At 44.0% G+C, this 14,483-nt stretch overlaps 1 protein-coding gene across 3 annotated transcripts in view; it reads right to left on the reverse strand.

The window, feature by feature from the left end:
* DMXL2 (Dmx like 2) overlaps positions 1-14,483 on the reverse strand; it is a 135,431-nt gene that overhangs the window by 26,905 nt on the left and 94,043 nt on the right. For 2 of the 3 annotated variants that reach the window (XM_056135411.1, XM_056135413.1), the window contains 6 exons: positions 13,441-13,606; positions 8,690-8,954; positions 5,349-6,427; positions 4,257-4,448; positions 2,481-2,557; positions 424-554 (listed from right to left, as the gene is read on the reverse strand). In XM_056135411.1, the coding sequence (XP_055991386.1) occupies positions 424-554; positions 2,481-2,557; positions 4,257-4,448; positions 5,349-6,427; positions 8,690-8,954; positions 13,441-13,606 (1,910 nt within the window). The remainder of the gene's footprint in view (positions 1-423; positions 555-2,480; positions 2,558-4,256; positions 4,449-5,348; positions 6,428-8,689; positions 8,955-13,440; positions 13,607-14,483) is intronic. The other variant, XM_056135412.1, reaches the window with a different exon arrangement.

Raw genomic sequence — 14,483 nt, forward strand, 5'->3', positions numbered from 1 at the left:
GCATCTTTTTCAAAATGTACTGTCTAAGGGTCAGGGGCAATGATCAGTAGCTGAGCTACTTACCTGTGTAGGCTTCTGGTTTTGATTCCCTGCACCACAAATTTTTTAATTAAAAACATTTTTAATTAGAAGCACATGCCTTGCATATAGATTCAATATCTGGTGCCACCAAAACAAACAAACAACAAAAGATTAAGGGGAAAAAGTCACTGAAAATTTTGTTGTTGTTCCATTTTGTTTAGGGGCCACACCCACTGTGTAAGCTCAGGACTTACTCCTGGCCGTGTGCACAGTGATCATTCCTAGCAGTGCTCCAGGACTCATGGGGTGCCAGGGATCAAACCAGGATTGGCTTCATGCAAGGCAAGCACCCATCCTGCTGTATTATCTCTCCAGTTCCCCCCAAACCACTTAGATTCTTACCAGGCCACTGGGCAGGAGAAGAATTTGGTGTTGCATGTTCTTCAATGCTTTCTGTCCTCAGTCTTCTTCGATCGCTTAAAAGAAGTCCTTGATAAGCCATTCCTGTAAACTGATTTCCTTCTGTGAGACTGCTAAAAAAAGAGGCTCAGTCAGTTATTATTCTAAAGGCAATGATAACAATTGTACTCTCTCTCTCTCTCTCTCTCTCTCTATCAATCTATCTATACACACACATACACACACACACACACACATACACACACACATATATATATTTGATGGTTTGGAGTTTTTAAAACTGAATATAGGGTAAGTGTATGGCTCAGTGGCAAAGTGCATGCTTTGTAAGTGTGAGACCTGGGTTTGATCCCCTACAGCAAAACAAAAAAACAAAACAAAACCCTGCTCTATTCTACTAACTGCACTATTCTAGGAAGTATTCACTTTATAAAGTTCTTAAAATTAGTTACAAATGCATAGTCATTTTTTAAAACAAAGTATCAAATTTAACTCCTTTAGGCAGTGTTTCAAAATCTTTTCCAGATGCCACTTAGTAATTTAAAATTTATTCTGTTGGCACCAATTTTTTAATGTCTTAGGTAAGGAAACTATTGTTGGTGTTAGGAAATATTAGGAAGTTTCAAAGTACTCTGTGTGTGTCTGTGTATGTGTGTGTCTCTAAGAATAGAACCTAGGGTTCTACTGGCAAGGCAAGAGTGCTCCTTAGTATATCCCTGGGCCTTAATATACTGTTTTGTGACTTTTCTTAAATTGTACAAGGTTGTTTAGGCTTGAAACATGAATTAAAATACCAACTAAACTGTAGAATCTGAAAATATGGCATAGAAAATGTCTAATTCTAAAGTAAAATACCCCTAAATAGTTATGTCCCTCTCCATAAGTAGCTATCTCTGGATTCACCCAAAGCAGAAGGTAAAGCTGGACTCCTGACAATCACAGCCTAAGAATGAGAAAATACACATTTAATTTTTTTCCATTTGTATTTTCACTTGGTCCCATTTTAGGCAGTGACTGAGAGCAAACAAGATCTCTTTGATCATGAAGGTGACCACAGTTGGGGCTGGAGAGAAGGATCAAAGAGCACATGCTTGACCCACAGGAAGTCTGGGTGTAGGCCATGCCTTCACATGCTCCCCTAGCACCAATGCCAGAACTGGCCCCAGAAAGCTTCCAAGTGTGACCAAAGTGACATGTGCACAGTCAACTATAACAGCCCCTTATTTTCACTACTTACGTTACCAAGCCTTTGAAATTACATATGTATGGCCTAATAAGACTAAATCAATATTATACTTACAATTTAAAATTTTAGACATATTGGGAGCTGGAGCAATCGTACAGTGGGCAGGATGCTTGCCTTGTATGTGGCCAACCTGGGTTTGATCCCAGCATCCCATATGACCCACTGAACCCTGTTAGGAATGATCCCTGAGCAGAGAGCCAGAAATAAGCCCTGAACACATCTGGGTATGAACCCTCTGGCCTTCCCCACTCCCCCCCACAAAAAAAACCCACATTATAAATTATTTGGGATAGTGAATATTTCTTAAAAGCAAAAGATGGTAATGATACTTATCACTTATTGTCATTTTCTCTATTTGTTCCTAGATTGGGCTGGAGCGATAGCACAGCAGGTAAGGTGTTTTCCTTGCACGCAGCCAACATGGCCGACCCGGGTTCGATTCCTCCGCCCCTCTCGGAGAGCCCAGCAAGCTACTGAGAGTATCTCGCCCGCACGGCAGAGCCTGGCAAGCTCCCCGTGACGTATCCGATATGCCAAACACAGTAACAACAAAGTCTCACGATGGAGATGTTACTGGGCCCGCTCGAGCAAATTGATGAAAAACGGGAGGACAGTGACAGTGACAGTGACAGTTCCTACAATACAGCTAATCTTGGATTTTACATTCTACCCACTAAAATATTCATGATAATGACAAGAGTGTCTTTCAGTTCCTAGGAAACAGAACCTCCATGTAAGTCTGGAACAGTTTCTATTCTTACTGCAATAATACTATTTGGGTTTGTTTTCTTACCTGTAGCTGTGACTGTCACATAATGCCTGGTAGATTGAGGCAGAAAGGGACGCTGCCAGTGAATGAAGTATGTGAACCTAAAACCAAAACAGCCACAATTATATTGTGCACTAACATTTCTACACAGTAGTTACTATCTTAAAAATTAGAAAATATCCAGGAAGCTAGAAATATCATGACTAGATTCTATACTGATGCTAGTATAGAAAGTACAAACTCTATGTTAAAGCTTCTAAAATAACAGTCACTTGACTTTACATGCATGCCCAGGACAAAGCTAACTGATTCAGACACATCTTCATTAAATATTTACTTACAATGAGCATATCATTTACCAGGCCCTGAGGAAAGTGCCAATGTTCCTATTAACTTGGACGGTCTTAGCCTGGTAAGAATCAGTTCAAAAATATTCTAAAAGAGCAGAACCAAAATTTTCAAAATGTATTCAACTGGCCTTATAAAATTTGCCTTGGTAAAGACAGGCTAGCCCACCTGGAGTGATTCCTGAGCACAGAGCCAAGAGTAAGCCCTGAGTACTGCCAGGTGTGTCCCCAAATAACTTTCTAAATAAATAAAACAGAGGCTAGATCTTATCAATAAGAATGAATTCAACCTCAACGAGTTAAATATGTTAATCACTGTGTTAAATGACTGATTTTCCAGAAAGCAAGTAACCTATTCTGGATGAGACATCTGGCGGGTTGGTAGAAGAGTAAATCTGGGGTTCCTCAGAGGAATGTAGTACCAAAATGTGCGCCTTTCAAACAAAAGGAAGAAAATAGTTTAAATGATGCATAAAGGGCACCAGCGCTTGTATGGGAAGAGGCACTGCACAAACACAGACCCAGAGTGATCGGCTCTCCAGAGCCAGCCAGCGGCTCACTAGCCTTTCTTGGAACCTATTAATGGTTAAGTTTTCAACAAAGGATATAGGATAATTTTCCATAGTCTCTCTACTAAGGCTCTGATTGACCCCAACAACCAAACGATATAACAAATACTGTATCAGAGAAATGATGATGAGAACACTTTCACAGGAGTGAGTTCGGGTTTTCTCAAAGATATTACTAGAACTCATATTTTTTTTTTTGCAGTCATTTTGGCACCAAAGTAAATAGTTATAAATATTTCTAATTTAAGGGGAATAGAAGAACAGAAGGAACTGAGTGGCACTGTCATTGAATGACAATGATATGACCCAGAAAATCAATTTCATTACCAAGAAAGTTTGCCTGACTGAAAAAAAGACAACTTTTCCAGAAGTAAGATGAACGGTAAGGATAACGGTATATTACATTCATTGGGCAAATCTATTTCGGAACTTATGGGAAGTGAGAAAGTACCAGATGAGAGTGTTTGAAAGATCAGAGGGACAGTACAGTGGGCAGGATGCTTGCCTTGCACACAGCCAACCCAGGTTCAATCCCTGGCACCCTGGATGGTCCCCCAAGCACTGCTAGGAGTAAGCCTGAGAAGCGCTGGGTGTGGCCCCAAAACTAAAACTATTTTTAAAAAATAGAGTACTTGAGGCATGCACCCAAACCAGTTTTGATCCCCAGCACCCCATATGGTCCCCTGAGCCCTGGCAGCTGTGATCCCTGAGCATGGAGCCAGGAGTAAGCCCTGTGCATTGCTGGGATATGGTCCCCCAAACAAAAATAAACAAGCAAAAAAAGGAGTACTTGAAAGGATCTCCTAGGAGCTCGAACTGGAAGACAAGGATAACTCATTTATGCTCTCAGTGTACAATAACAAAGAGTCACAAACTTTCATTACCTTCACATCTTTGACAGTGGGATGTGGCGGCGTTTTCATCTGAACAATGGTATAAAGTATATCGTGGATGTGGTTATTTAGGTACAACACGGGATTAGCGATGACTGTCTTGGTGGAGGCCACGCTTGCTGAGAGCAGGGGCAGGGTGGTGGGCAACGGCAGTGGAGACTGGAGCTGCTTCACCGTCGTTTCCTGTGGGGGACAGAGCCTTGTTTCGACCAAAGCACGTGATGGCGTGAAAGAGGAAGGAAACAAAACCAAACCAGCAGTGGCAAGATAAAAGTACTGGTGATGAACACTTGGAGAAAAGCATTACTGACAATGTACTTATTCACGCTGGGCACGGGAATCTGCAAACGCTACATTAGACAGACACACAAGCCCAGAGGGCTGAGCCCCAGGGTCCCCTCGGGGCTCTCAAGCTCTGAAACTTCCTCCTAACTGCCAAACTGCAGCCAACAAAGACCCATTCCAAGTCTAAGAATCTGACCACTCTGGGGAGTGAGCCAAACACACTTAAATTAAGTTGTCAAAAAAAAAAAGATTAAGTAGACTAATATGCTTTTAATATGAGACTAAATATGCTTTCCACATAAGACTAAATATGCTTTTTTAAAAAATGTTTTTGGGCCACATCCAGCAATGCTCAGGGGTCACTCCTGGCTCTGTGCTCAGGAGTCACTCCTGGTGGTGTGTGGGGGACCATATGGGATGCCAGGGATTGAACCCCCAGGTCAGCTGCATCCAGGGCAAATGCCTTCCCCACTGTGCTGTCACTCCAATCCTGAAGCAAATATGCTTTAAACTATAGCTATGAAGTGGAAGAACTACTAAAGCTACTTAAAAAAAAAATGACCAAGACTGAGACTGGCATGATAACTCAATGAGCTGAGCACATGCTTTGCAGGTAGGAGCCTGGACTCACTCCCAACGCACCAGGTGACGCCCCTCCCAACACCAACAGGAGCGACCCCTGAGCACAGAACCAGGAGCATACCCCAAGTACTGCAGGATATGGCTCCCAGACAAAACAAAACAACAACAACAAAAAGAATAAAAAGACCAAGACTGAAAAGAAAATTGAGCTCGTACCTGCTGTGATTCTTGTAACAGAAACTTGAGTTCCATTCTCACCGAGGCCAGACCGCCACCCTGGGCCCCATGCAGGCTACAGTAGCTCAGAAACACTCGCAAGAGATCCTGGTTCTTCTGCAACCATAACTTCCGCTTCTCGGCATGCTCCCGTTTGGCCTGCAGCCTCCGCCGTTCTATCTGGTGCCGCTCATAGGAACCGACGTCCGGCTTGTCCACCACTTCCTCCCGCTCCAGGAGCTCGCTCTCCGCTTGGGAGTATGCTTTACTCGCATACTCTTTCATGACCGACTCGTGATTACAAATCTCATGTAAGGCCGCGATCTCCTTTTCCAGCCAGTTGTAGAGCTGAAATCGGAGCTTCCCTCCGTCCACTTCATACCCCGTGGCCAGTGTCCTCAGCTCTGTCATAAGGATCTTTAAGCAAGCTCTGAATTTCAGCTGCTCCGCAATGACGTCAACTTCGGTGTCACCTTCGGGCAAGTCCTCGTCCTGAGGTGTCTGTAACAGGTTCGGGTCTGAGGCTTGCTTTCCTCCTGGCCTCCCCGCCCCGGCATCTGTACTTCTCTTGACAGTGTCGCTGGTACCTTCTTCCTCTTCCTCTAAGGCACTATCATGCTCGTCACCCCAATCAAGCTGAAGAGGTTCCTCCTCCACTTTTATTGCCGGCTGACTCCAGTCGAACTGGGACGAGGTGACGGCTGACCAGTCAGTGGCAGCACCCGTGCGCCCATCACTCTGAGTCTTCGAGACTGCGGGCGCATCCCCCATCTTTTTAGAAACGAAGCCGGGCTGGTCTTTTTTTGCAGCTGAGGTGGATTTTATGGTGACTTTTGGGATCTTGGAAAGAACCTCCAAGGCCAGAACAGGGCACCCAACCTTAAAGTGAGCATTTGCAGTGGTGAAGAATAGTTTTCTCTCTATGAGGTTGATTTTATCCACATAGCTTTTCTCCGTTTTCAGGCCTAAGGTTGCCAGCGTGCCTTCCGGGGAGGCGAGGTTTCGGCGAATGATCAAGGGGTGAGTTCGAAGATAGTTGTAGAAGCTGAACACCACAGGGTTGCAAGCCTTGATTATCACTACAGAAACCAAATGGAAAAGTCCCAAGGCATTCTGTTAATCTGCACTTACATTAAGAAAAAATAAAATGCCAAAATTTCCTCCAAATAAAGGACACGTTAAGATCAACCTAAAACAAAGAGTCTGGGAGGTGTTCAAGTCACAGAGCACACGCCTACCATGCACGAGGCCCCGGGTTCAGACCCAAGCACCCACAACCCACTGAAAGGCTCTGGCCCTGGGAACCCCAAGTGCCACCAAATCTGAGAACTGCTGAAAACATGAAAAAGGCCCTATAAAAAAAATGCTAAGTCGGGGCTGGAGTGAAAGTACAGTGGATAGGGCATTTGCCTTGCATGTGGCCGACCTGGGTTTGAGTCCCAGCATCCCATATGGTCCCCTGAGCACCGTCAGGAGTAACTCCTGAGTGCAGAGCCAAGAGTAACCCCTGTGCATTGCCGGGTGTAACCAAAAAAGCAAAAAAAAAAAAAAAACCGCTAAGTAGGGGCTAGTGGATCCTATAGTACAGAGGTGAGGGGAAACACACCTGATAGGTATCCAGGCAGCACTGCAGGCCCAGTGGGTCACAAATCACCAGTGGGACCCAGGACTTCCTGATGCACTACTTGGAAGCTCCCTCTCTCCCCAAAAAATAAACAACTAAAAATATATGTAAGGCTAAAAAATTATCATTAAAGAAGTACAGAATGTAAGGTAGAAGTTTATTATCTCTCCAGTCTTATTCTAAAAATAATGTAACCATAGCTATAATTTAGTCTTGTAATGTGTATCAGAAAACAACAAAGGCGTGAGGGAGAGAGAGAGAGAGAGAACAGTATATGTGCACATGTATACATGCGTGACATATATGTGCAAAATGCCCCAAGACGCACTGTTCTATACTTAAAAATTCATATTACATTATACACTATGCTAACACATTTGGTCTGCCACACATTTTAATGCACACTATTTCTGGAGTATGGATACCTAAGAATTCATTTAACTATTAGGGCTGGAACGAAAGCACAGCCGTAGGGCATTTGCCTTGCACGCGGCCGACCTGGGTTCAATTCCTGCGTCCCTCTCAGAGAGCCTGGCAAGCTACCAAGAGTATCCCGCCCACACGGCAGAGCCTGGCAAGCTATCCGGCATATTTGATATGCCAAAAACAGTAACATCAAGTTTCACAATGGAGAGGTTACTGGTGCCCGCTCAAGCAAATCAATGAACAATGGGAGGACAGTGCCATTTACTGGAAAAAAAATAGAATGTTTAGTTTTTTAAAATTCTTGGAAACAATGCTGATAAATTAGCATTCAAAACATCTAAATTACTCGGGTGCTTCAAAGATCCAAATTTTGGGGGAAAACTAAGAGCAAAAAAAGTTTAACATACATGAACAGATTTCCCTGGCTCCCACACTAAACCATGAGTATAACAGCCAAAATTTTTATTTGGGCCGGGAGGGACGGGGAATGGAGGCCAGAGAGAAAGGACAGGGATTGAGGCAACTGCCTCGCATGCAACCAATTCTGGTTTTACCCCAGAGACCACACACGCCTCCCCGAGCACTTCCAGGGGTGATCCCTGAGCACAGCTCTGTGTGACTCATACCCTCCTCCCGGCATGTGCCAGAAGATGGCTAAGTGATTATACAGGAAGAGCTTCACAGTGCAGAGATATTCTGTACTCTCAAGTTCAAAATACACAAAATGAGAATAGAACTATAATTCGATTCTAATGACCCTGGGTCTAAATCTGTAAGTGTGAAAATGTGTGTGATCTTAATACTACTCAGATACTGCTCAAATCACGGTAGAGTCTATTACTCACCCTTTAGTCACACGGAAATGTGGGCAAAAACTTCTCAAAACTGAAAACTGAAAGTCTGACAATGATTTTGGGTGGGTAGTGTGGTGGCTGTGCTGAAGCAATAGCACAGCGGGTAGGGCCCTGCACGCAGCAGACCCAGGTTCGATTACTCCATCCCTCTCAGAGAGCCTGGCAAGCTACCAAGAGTATCCCACCGCCACGGCAGAGCCTGGCAAGCTACCCGTGGCGTATTCAATATGCCAAAACCAGTAACAAGTCTCACAATAGAGACATTACTGGTGCCCGCTCGAGCAAATGGATGAATAATCAGAGGACAGTGCCACAGTGTGGTGGCTATGGTGGGGTGTGTGGGGGGTTGTATGTGTGCGTGCGTGCATGTAGGTGGGGAGGGTGTTTCTCATCTGCATGAACACTAACTCAGAAACTGTCTTCAGGAATAGAAGCACCTTGATGTTCGTCCTCCTCCTTTGGTGTCTGTTCCAATAAGGTATCCAAGGCTCGGGTGTAATCCTTCATTACCCAGTAGGCAAGGCTACGCAGGAAAGGGTCAGGGTGTAGTCTACTGCAGTCAAATCCCGAGCCATCCTTTGCACAACCCAAAATCTTCTGGTTTAGGATGGATATATAAGTGGATGAAGTCTCGAATTCAGATTCATATAAACGGGCAATAATCATGGCCAGCTGAATATCTTCCATTTTTTCAAGACATACCTGGAAATAGGCAAATTAGCATTGCATAGTTAACATTTTTATAATCAACTTTTAATTGGGTTTACGTAAATATTCATGGTAGTTATGTACAAGGACTGGAGAGATAGCACAGCAGGTAGACGTTTGCTTGCACGCGGCTGACAAGGGTTCAATTCCTCTGCCCCTCTCAGAGAGTCCGGCAAGCTACTGAGAGTATCCCACCCACAAGGCAGAGTCTGGCAAGCTCCCCCTGGTGTATTTGATATGCCAAAAGCAGTAACAACAAGTCTCACAACGGAGACGTTACTGGTGCCCGCTCGAACAAATCGATAAACAACGGGAGGACCGTGCACAGTGCTACGGTTATGTACAAAGTTACTGCACCCACCACTACAAAATGACCAGGACCCTCCATCAATGTCCCTGTATCACCTCTGGCCCAATCTTCATTCCCTCCACAACTGCTTGGTCATCTCAGTTTTATAACCCACGACCAAGTGTTAGGGTAACAAATTACTTAGATATGATATTGCACTAATATCAGTATCTAAATTCTCAACCATATTTTCATAGTGGGTGGGGCTTCATGAGGCTGATGGGTAGTTACATGATCATAGATTTTAGAACAGCAAGAAGAGGGGGTAGAGAGATAGTACAGCAGGTAAGGTACTTGTCTTGTATGCATCTGACACAGTACCAGCAGATGTGGCCCAAACTCCCCCCGCCAAAAAAAATTCACAATATGCTATTTTTAAATGGCAAGAAGAATTTTAGTATGTATATATAAAGGTAACTTACAAAATATGCATAAAGCAAGGTATATATCAGTATCCTCTCATAATTTAGTTCTGGAATCAGCTTCAACCAATGACTTTTGATTTTAAATCAGATACCACATGTGTCCATATGAGCGTAACTATTTACGTAGAAATCAGATGGACTGGACACATAATGAGATTTGGAGACAACTGCTGGACTAGAGCCATTACTGACTGGATTCCACGGGACATCAAAAGATCACGTGGCTGCCCACCTACGAGATGGTCAGACTTCTTCGTCAAGACCCTGAACGATCAACTTGAGGCTCTTCGGGTTCCTGGAGCGAGCAGACGCCATTGGGCTACACTACCATGTGACAGGGATGAACGGAGATGTTACTGGCGCCCAAGCAAGTCGATGAGTAATGGGATGTCAAGTGATCAAGTGATTTACATAGAAAATAACGTATGAAATAAGGTTGAATATCCTGTTTTTATTCTCTGAGTTTATCATATAACTATTCTGGAGACTACATTGAAAATTTGAGATTATTTAGGCAATAGAGGTATATTTCAATCAAATAAAGGTATATTTCGATCAAAATTACTCTTGTCTCAGGCCAGAGAGAGAGTACAAAAGCTGCACTGCATGCGGCTGACCTGGGTTTGATCCCCAACATCCCATATAGCTCCCGAAGCTCCTCTAGTATACCCAGTGGTATTCAGTAGTAACCCCTGAATACCACTGAGTGTGGCCCAAGACAGCAACAAAATTTCTCATGTCTGAAGATCTTCTAGGCTAAATTTCCCACTTCCAATTATAAACATCCATTATTTTAAAAATCCATACACCTGAGGGTCTGGAGCGATAGCACAGCGGGTAGGGCATTTGCCTTGCATGCGGTGGACCCGGGTTCAAATCCCAGCATCCCATATGGTCTCCTGAGCACTGCCAGGAGTAATTCCTGAGCTCAGAGCCAGGAGTAACCCCTAAGCATCGCCAGGTGTGACCCAAAAAGAAAAAGAAAACACCAAAAAAATGCATACACCTGAGATAATTTTGAAAAGATAATTCCAAAGCACTTTATAGTATACTTACACTTTTTCTCCTATAATACATTGTTTCCAATTCTATTTTTAATTCAAGGTTGTTGCTCTTAATGATACTTATATATCCTATGAAGAAGATAACCTGAATAATTAGCAACATTTATAATTACTTTTCGGCCTGCCCCGAGCAGAGCCCCAGCAGCTAAGAACCTCCGGAGCCAGCCATGGTCATGCTGCGACCACTCTCCACACGTCCGGATGGGCCTCATGCATGAAAGAACTGGCAGAGGAACCCAGGCATGCGGGTCCCGGGGCTGAGGTCTCCAAGCCTACTCGGATTGGGACTGGGCCTTCTCCACCCAGACCCCCCCATCTTCCAGTAGGTAGGCGTCACACCCACCAGCTGCCGCCAGCGCCAGGTTGGTCCCATCAACGGCCAAGACTCAGAGACTATAAAATCCAGCTCCCGGAAGCGCGCGGCCACGACATCTTATTATCTTTCCTTTGGAGAACCTTGCAGGCTACAAAAAGTATCCTGCCCGCACGGCAGAGTCTGGCAAACTTCCCGTGTCGTACTCAATATGCCAAATACCAGTAACAATGATGGGTCTCATCCTCCTAATCCTGAAAGAGCATTGGAATGGCTCTTTTCAAATCTCGGGGCTAGCTAGAAGAAGACGTTACTGGTGCCTGCTCGAGACAATAGACGAACAACAGGATAATCGTGATCATGATAATTACTTTCTTACTCAACAGCCAAAATTTCTACAACAAAAATGCCATTTTGAAGGGCTGGAGAGAATAAAGCAGGTGCTCTTGGCTTTCCTGGCCTTGCCACATTGAAGACAACCCAATTCAATCCCCAGCACCACATATGGTCCCCCAAGCACCAGGAGTGATCCTTGAGCACAGAGCCAGGAGTAACCCCTGAGCATTATCAACAGAGTCCCCAGCAAAAGGTATTTAAAAAAAATTCTCTTCACATTCTACTTCCAATGTCTAAGACAACTACAGTACAAAGTAAAATGTTTCAGTTCTTAATCTGTAAATCCACTTAAAAAATAAAGGATTTACTATGTTAAAGAGGAGAGTTAAGAATGAAGAGATGACCAGAAAGAAAACCAGAAGTCATCTTTTGCCGTTTCTCATACATTTAAACTTGAAGAGTACAGCACATCTTATCTGGAAAGCAACATTCACTACAAGAAATTTTTCAGGGACTGGAAAGATGGCAGAGTGGGTAAGACGCTTGTCTTGCATGTGACCGACACAGATTTGAATCCCTGGCATCACATATGGTTCCCTCAGCCTTGCCAGGAGTAATCCCTAAGTACACAGCCAGGAATAACCCCTAAGCACTGCCAAGTGTTGCCTAAAAATATATATATATACATGTATATATATATATATATATATTTTTTTTTAGGGGCTGGAGTGATAGCACAGAGGGGAGGGCATTTGCCCTGCACGTGGCCAACCTGGGTTCGATTCCCAGCATCCCATATGGCCCCCTGAGCACCACCAGGGGTGATTCCTGGGTGCAGAGTCAGGAGTAACCCCTGTGAATCGCTTGAGTGTGATCCAAAAAGAAAAAAAAATCTTTTAAAATTTACATTTCTATCTTCATCTTACTTAGAAAGTAAACAAATATTTTATTTTATTTTTTTAATATTTCTTTTTTTTAATTATTTTTTTTAATAGTGAGACATCATGAGGTACAGTTGTAGACTTCCACATTTTTGTGCTTGGGTTTTGATTATACAATGATCAAACACCCATCCCTCCACCAGTGCGCATTTCCCACCACCTTGGATCCCAGCATCCCCTCCCCCCCCAGCCCCTATCCCACCCTGCCTCTGTGGCAGGGCATTTCCCTCTCTCTCCTTTTGAGTGCCATGGTCAGCAAAAGAGGCATTGAGTGGCAATCATGCTTGGTCGACAGTCTACCCTCAGCATGCTCTCCCATCATGGGCGGATCCTCCCAACACCCTTTATTTGGTGTTCCCTTCTCTTTCTGAGCTCCCCCTTCCCCTAACATGTGTGGTTGTCCTCCGGGTCATTGAGTAAAATTCCTGGTACTAATCTCTGCCATACTTGGGTGTTAGTTTCCTATTTTGTTACTTTATGTTCCCCAGATGAATGCAATCTTTCTATGTCTATCCCTTTCTTTCTGAGTCATTTCGCTTAACATGATACTTTCCATGTAGTACCACTTGTATGTAAACTTCATGACTTCGTCTTTCCTAACAGCTACATAGTACTCCATTGTGTAAATGTGCCAGAGTTTCTTCAACCAGTCATCTGTTCTCGGGCACTCAGGCTTTTTCCAGATTCTGGCTATTGTAAAGAGTGCTGCATTAAACAGACAATTGCAGATGTCACTTCGGCTATACTTTTTTGCCTCTCTGGGATATATTCCCAGGAGTGGTATTGCTGGGTCAAATGGGAGCTCAATTTCTAGTTTTTTGAGAATCATTCATGCTGTTTTCCAAAAGGACTGAACAAGTCGGCATTCCCACCAACAGTGAAGGAATGTCCCTTTCTCACCACATCCGCGCCAGCACCGGTTGCCTTTAGTAAACAAATATTTTAAAGCTCAGTGATTTGTTACTCTCTATCCTTACAAACAAACTACAAACTTCACATTCTTTTCAGGCTTCCCACCTCTTACAAGTAATTCCTGGCATGCTTTTTTATACCTCAATGGCATCTTTCAGTGAACCTGCTAACAAGAAGAATGCAGCCGACTGTTCAAAGCGCTGTTTTCCAAGTAAAGCGAAAGCATTTTTCAAAGCAGCCTTGCGCCATCGATCTTCATTAAAGTTGTGGCTGAAAAACGTTGTCATTTTTTCATCATGCTGTGACCTTGGAACCAGAACACAGACATCAATTGTTAAACCAAATTTAAAATATCTTGACTACTTCATAAAAAAATAGATGAAAGTATAAATGAAAAGCTCACATAAAAGTAAAGTAAAGGCCCTCCCGTTGATCATCGATTTGCTCGAGCGGGCCCAGTAACGTCTCCATTGGAGACTTTGTTGTTACCGTGTTTGGCATATCGAATACGTCACGGGGAGCTTGCCAGGCTCTGTCATGCAGGCGAGGTACTCTCGGTAGCTTACCGGGCTCTCCGAGAGGGGTGGAGGAATCGAACTCGGGTCGGCCATGTTGGCTGCGTGCAAGGCAAACGCCCTACCGCTGTGCTATCGCTCCAGCTCACATGAAAAGCTCACATGACTATCTAAAATATGTCAGTGACAATGTATTTCTTTTTAAAAATTTATTTCTGGGCCACATCCAGCAGTACTCAGGGCTAATTCTTGGCTCTGTGCTCAGGAATCACTGCTGGTAGGACACCAGAGGACCGTATGGGATGCTAGAGGTGGATGTGGGTCTCCCACATGCAAAGCAAATGCCCTGCGTTTATAAACAATATTCCACTCTTTGAGGGCTGGAGCAATAGCACAGCGGGTTGGGCATTTGCCTTGCATGCAGCCGTCCTGGGTTTGATTCCCAGCATCCCATATGCTCCCCTGAGCACTGCCAGGAGTAATTCCTGAGTGCAGAGCCAGCAGTAACCCCTGTGCATCGCTGGGTGTGATTCAAAAAGAAAAAAAAGAAAAGAAATCCACTCTTTGGGTTAAACTGAAATACTCTTTTGCTTATTTCTTGTAAATAACAGAACCAAAACACAATTAAGCTGATTTGGGGCCAGGGAGAGAGCTCACGGGGCTGGAGT

This window comes from Sorex fumeus, unplaced genomic scaffold (assembly GCF_029834395.1).
Source record: "Sorex fumeus unplaced genomic scaffold, SorFum_2.1 ptg000111l, whole genome shotgun sequence".
Lineage (NCBI taxonomy): Eukaryota > Metazoa > Chordata > Mammalia > Eulipotyphla > Soricidae > Sorex > Sorex fumeus.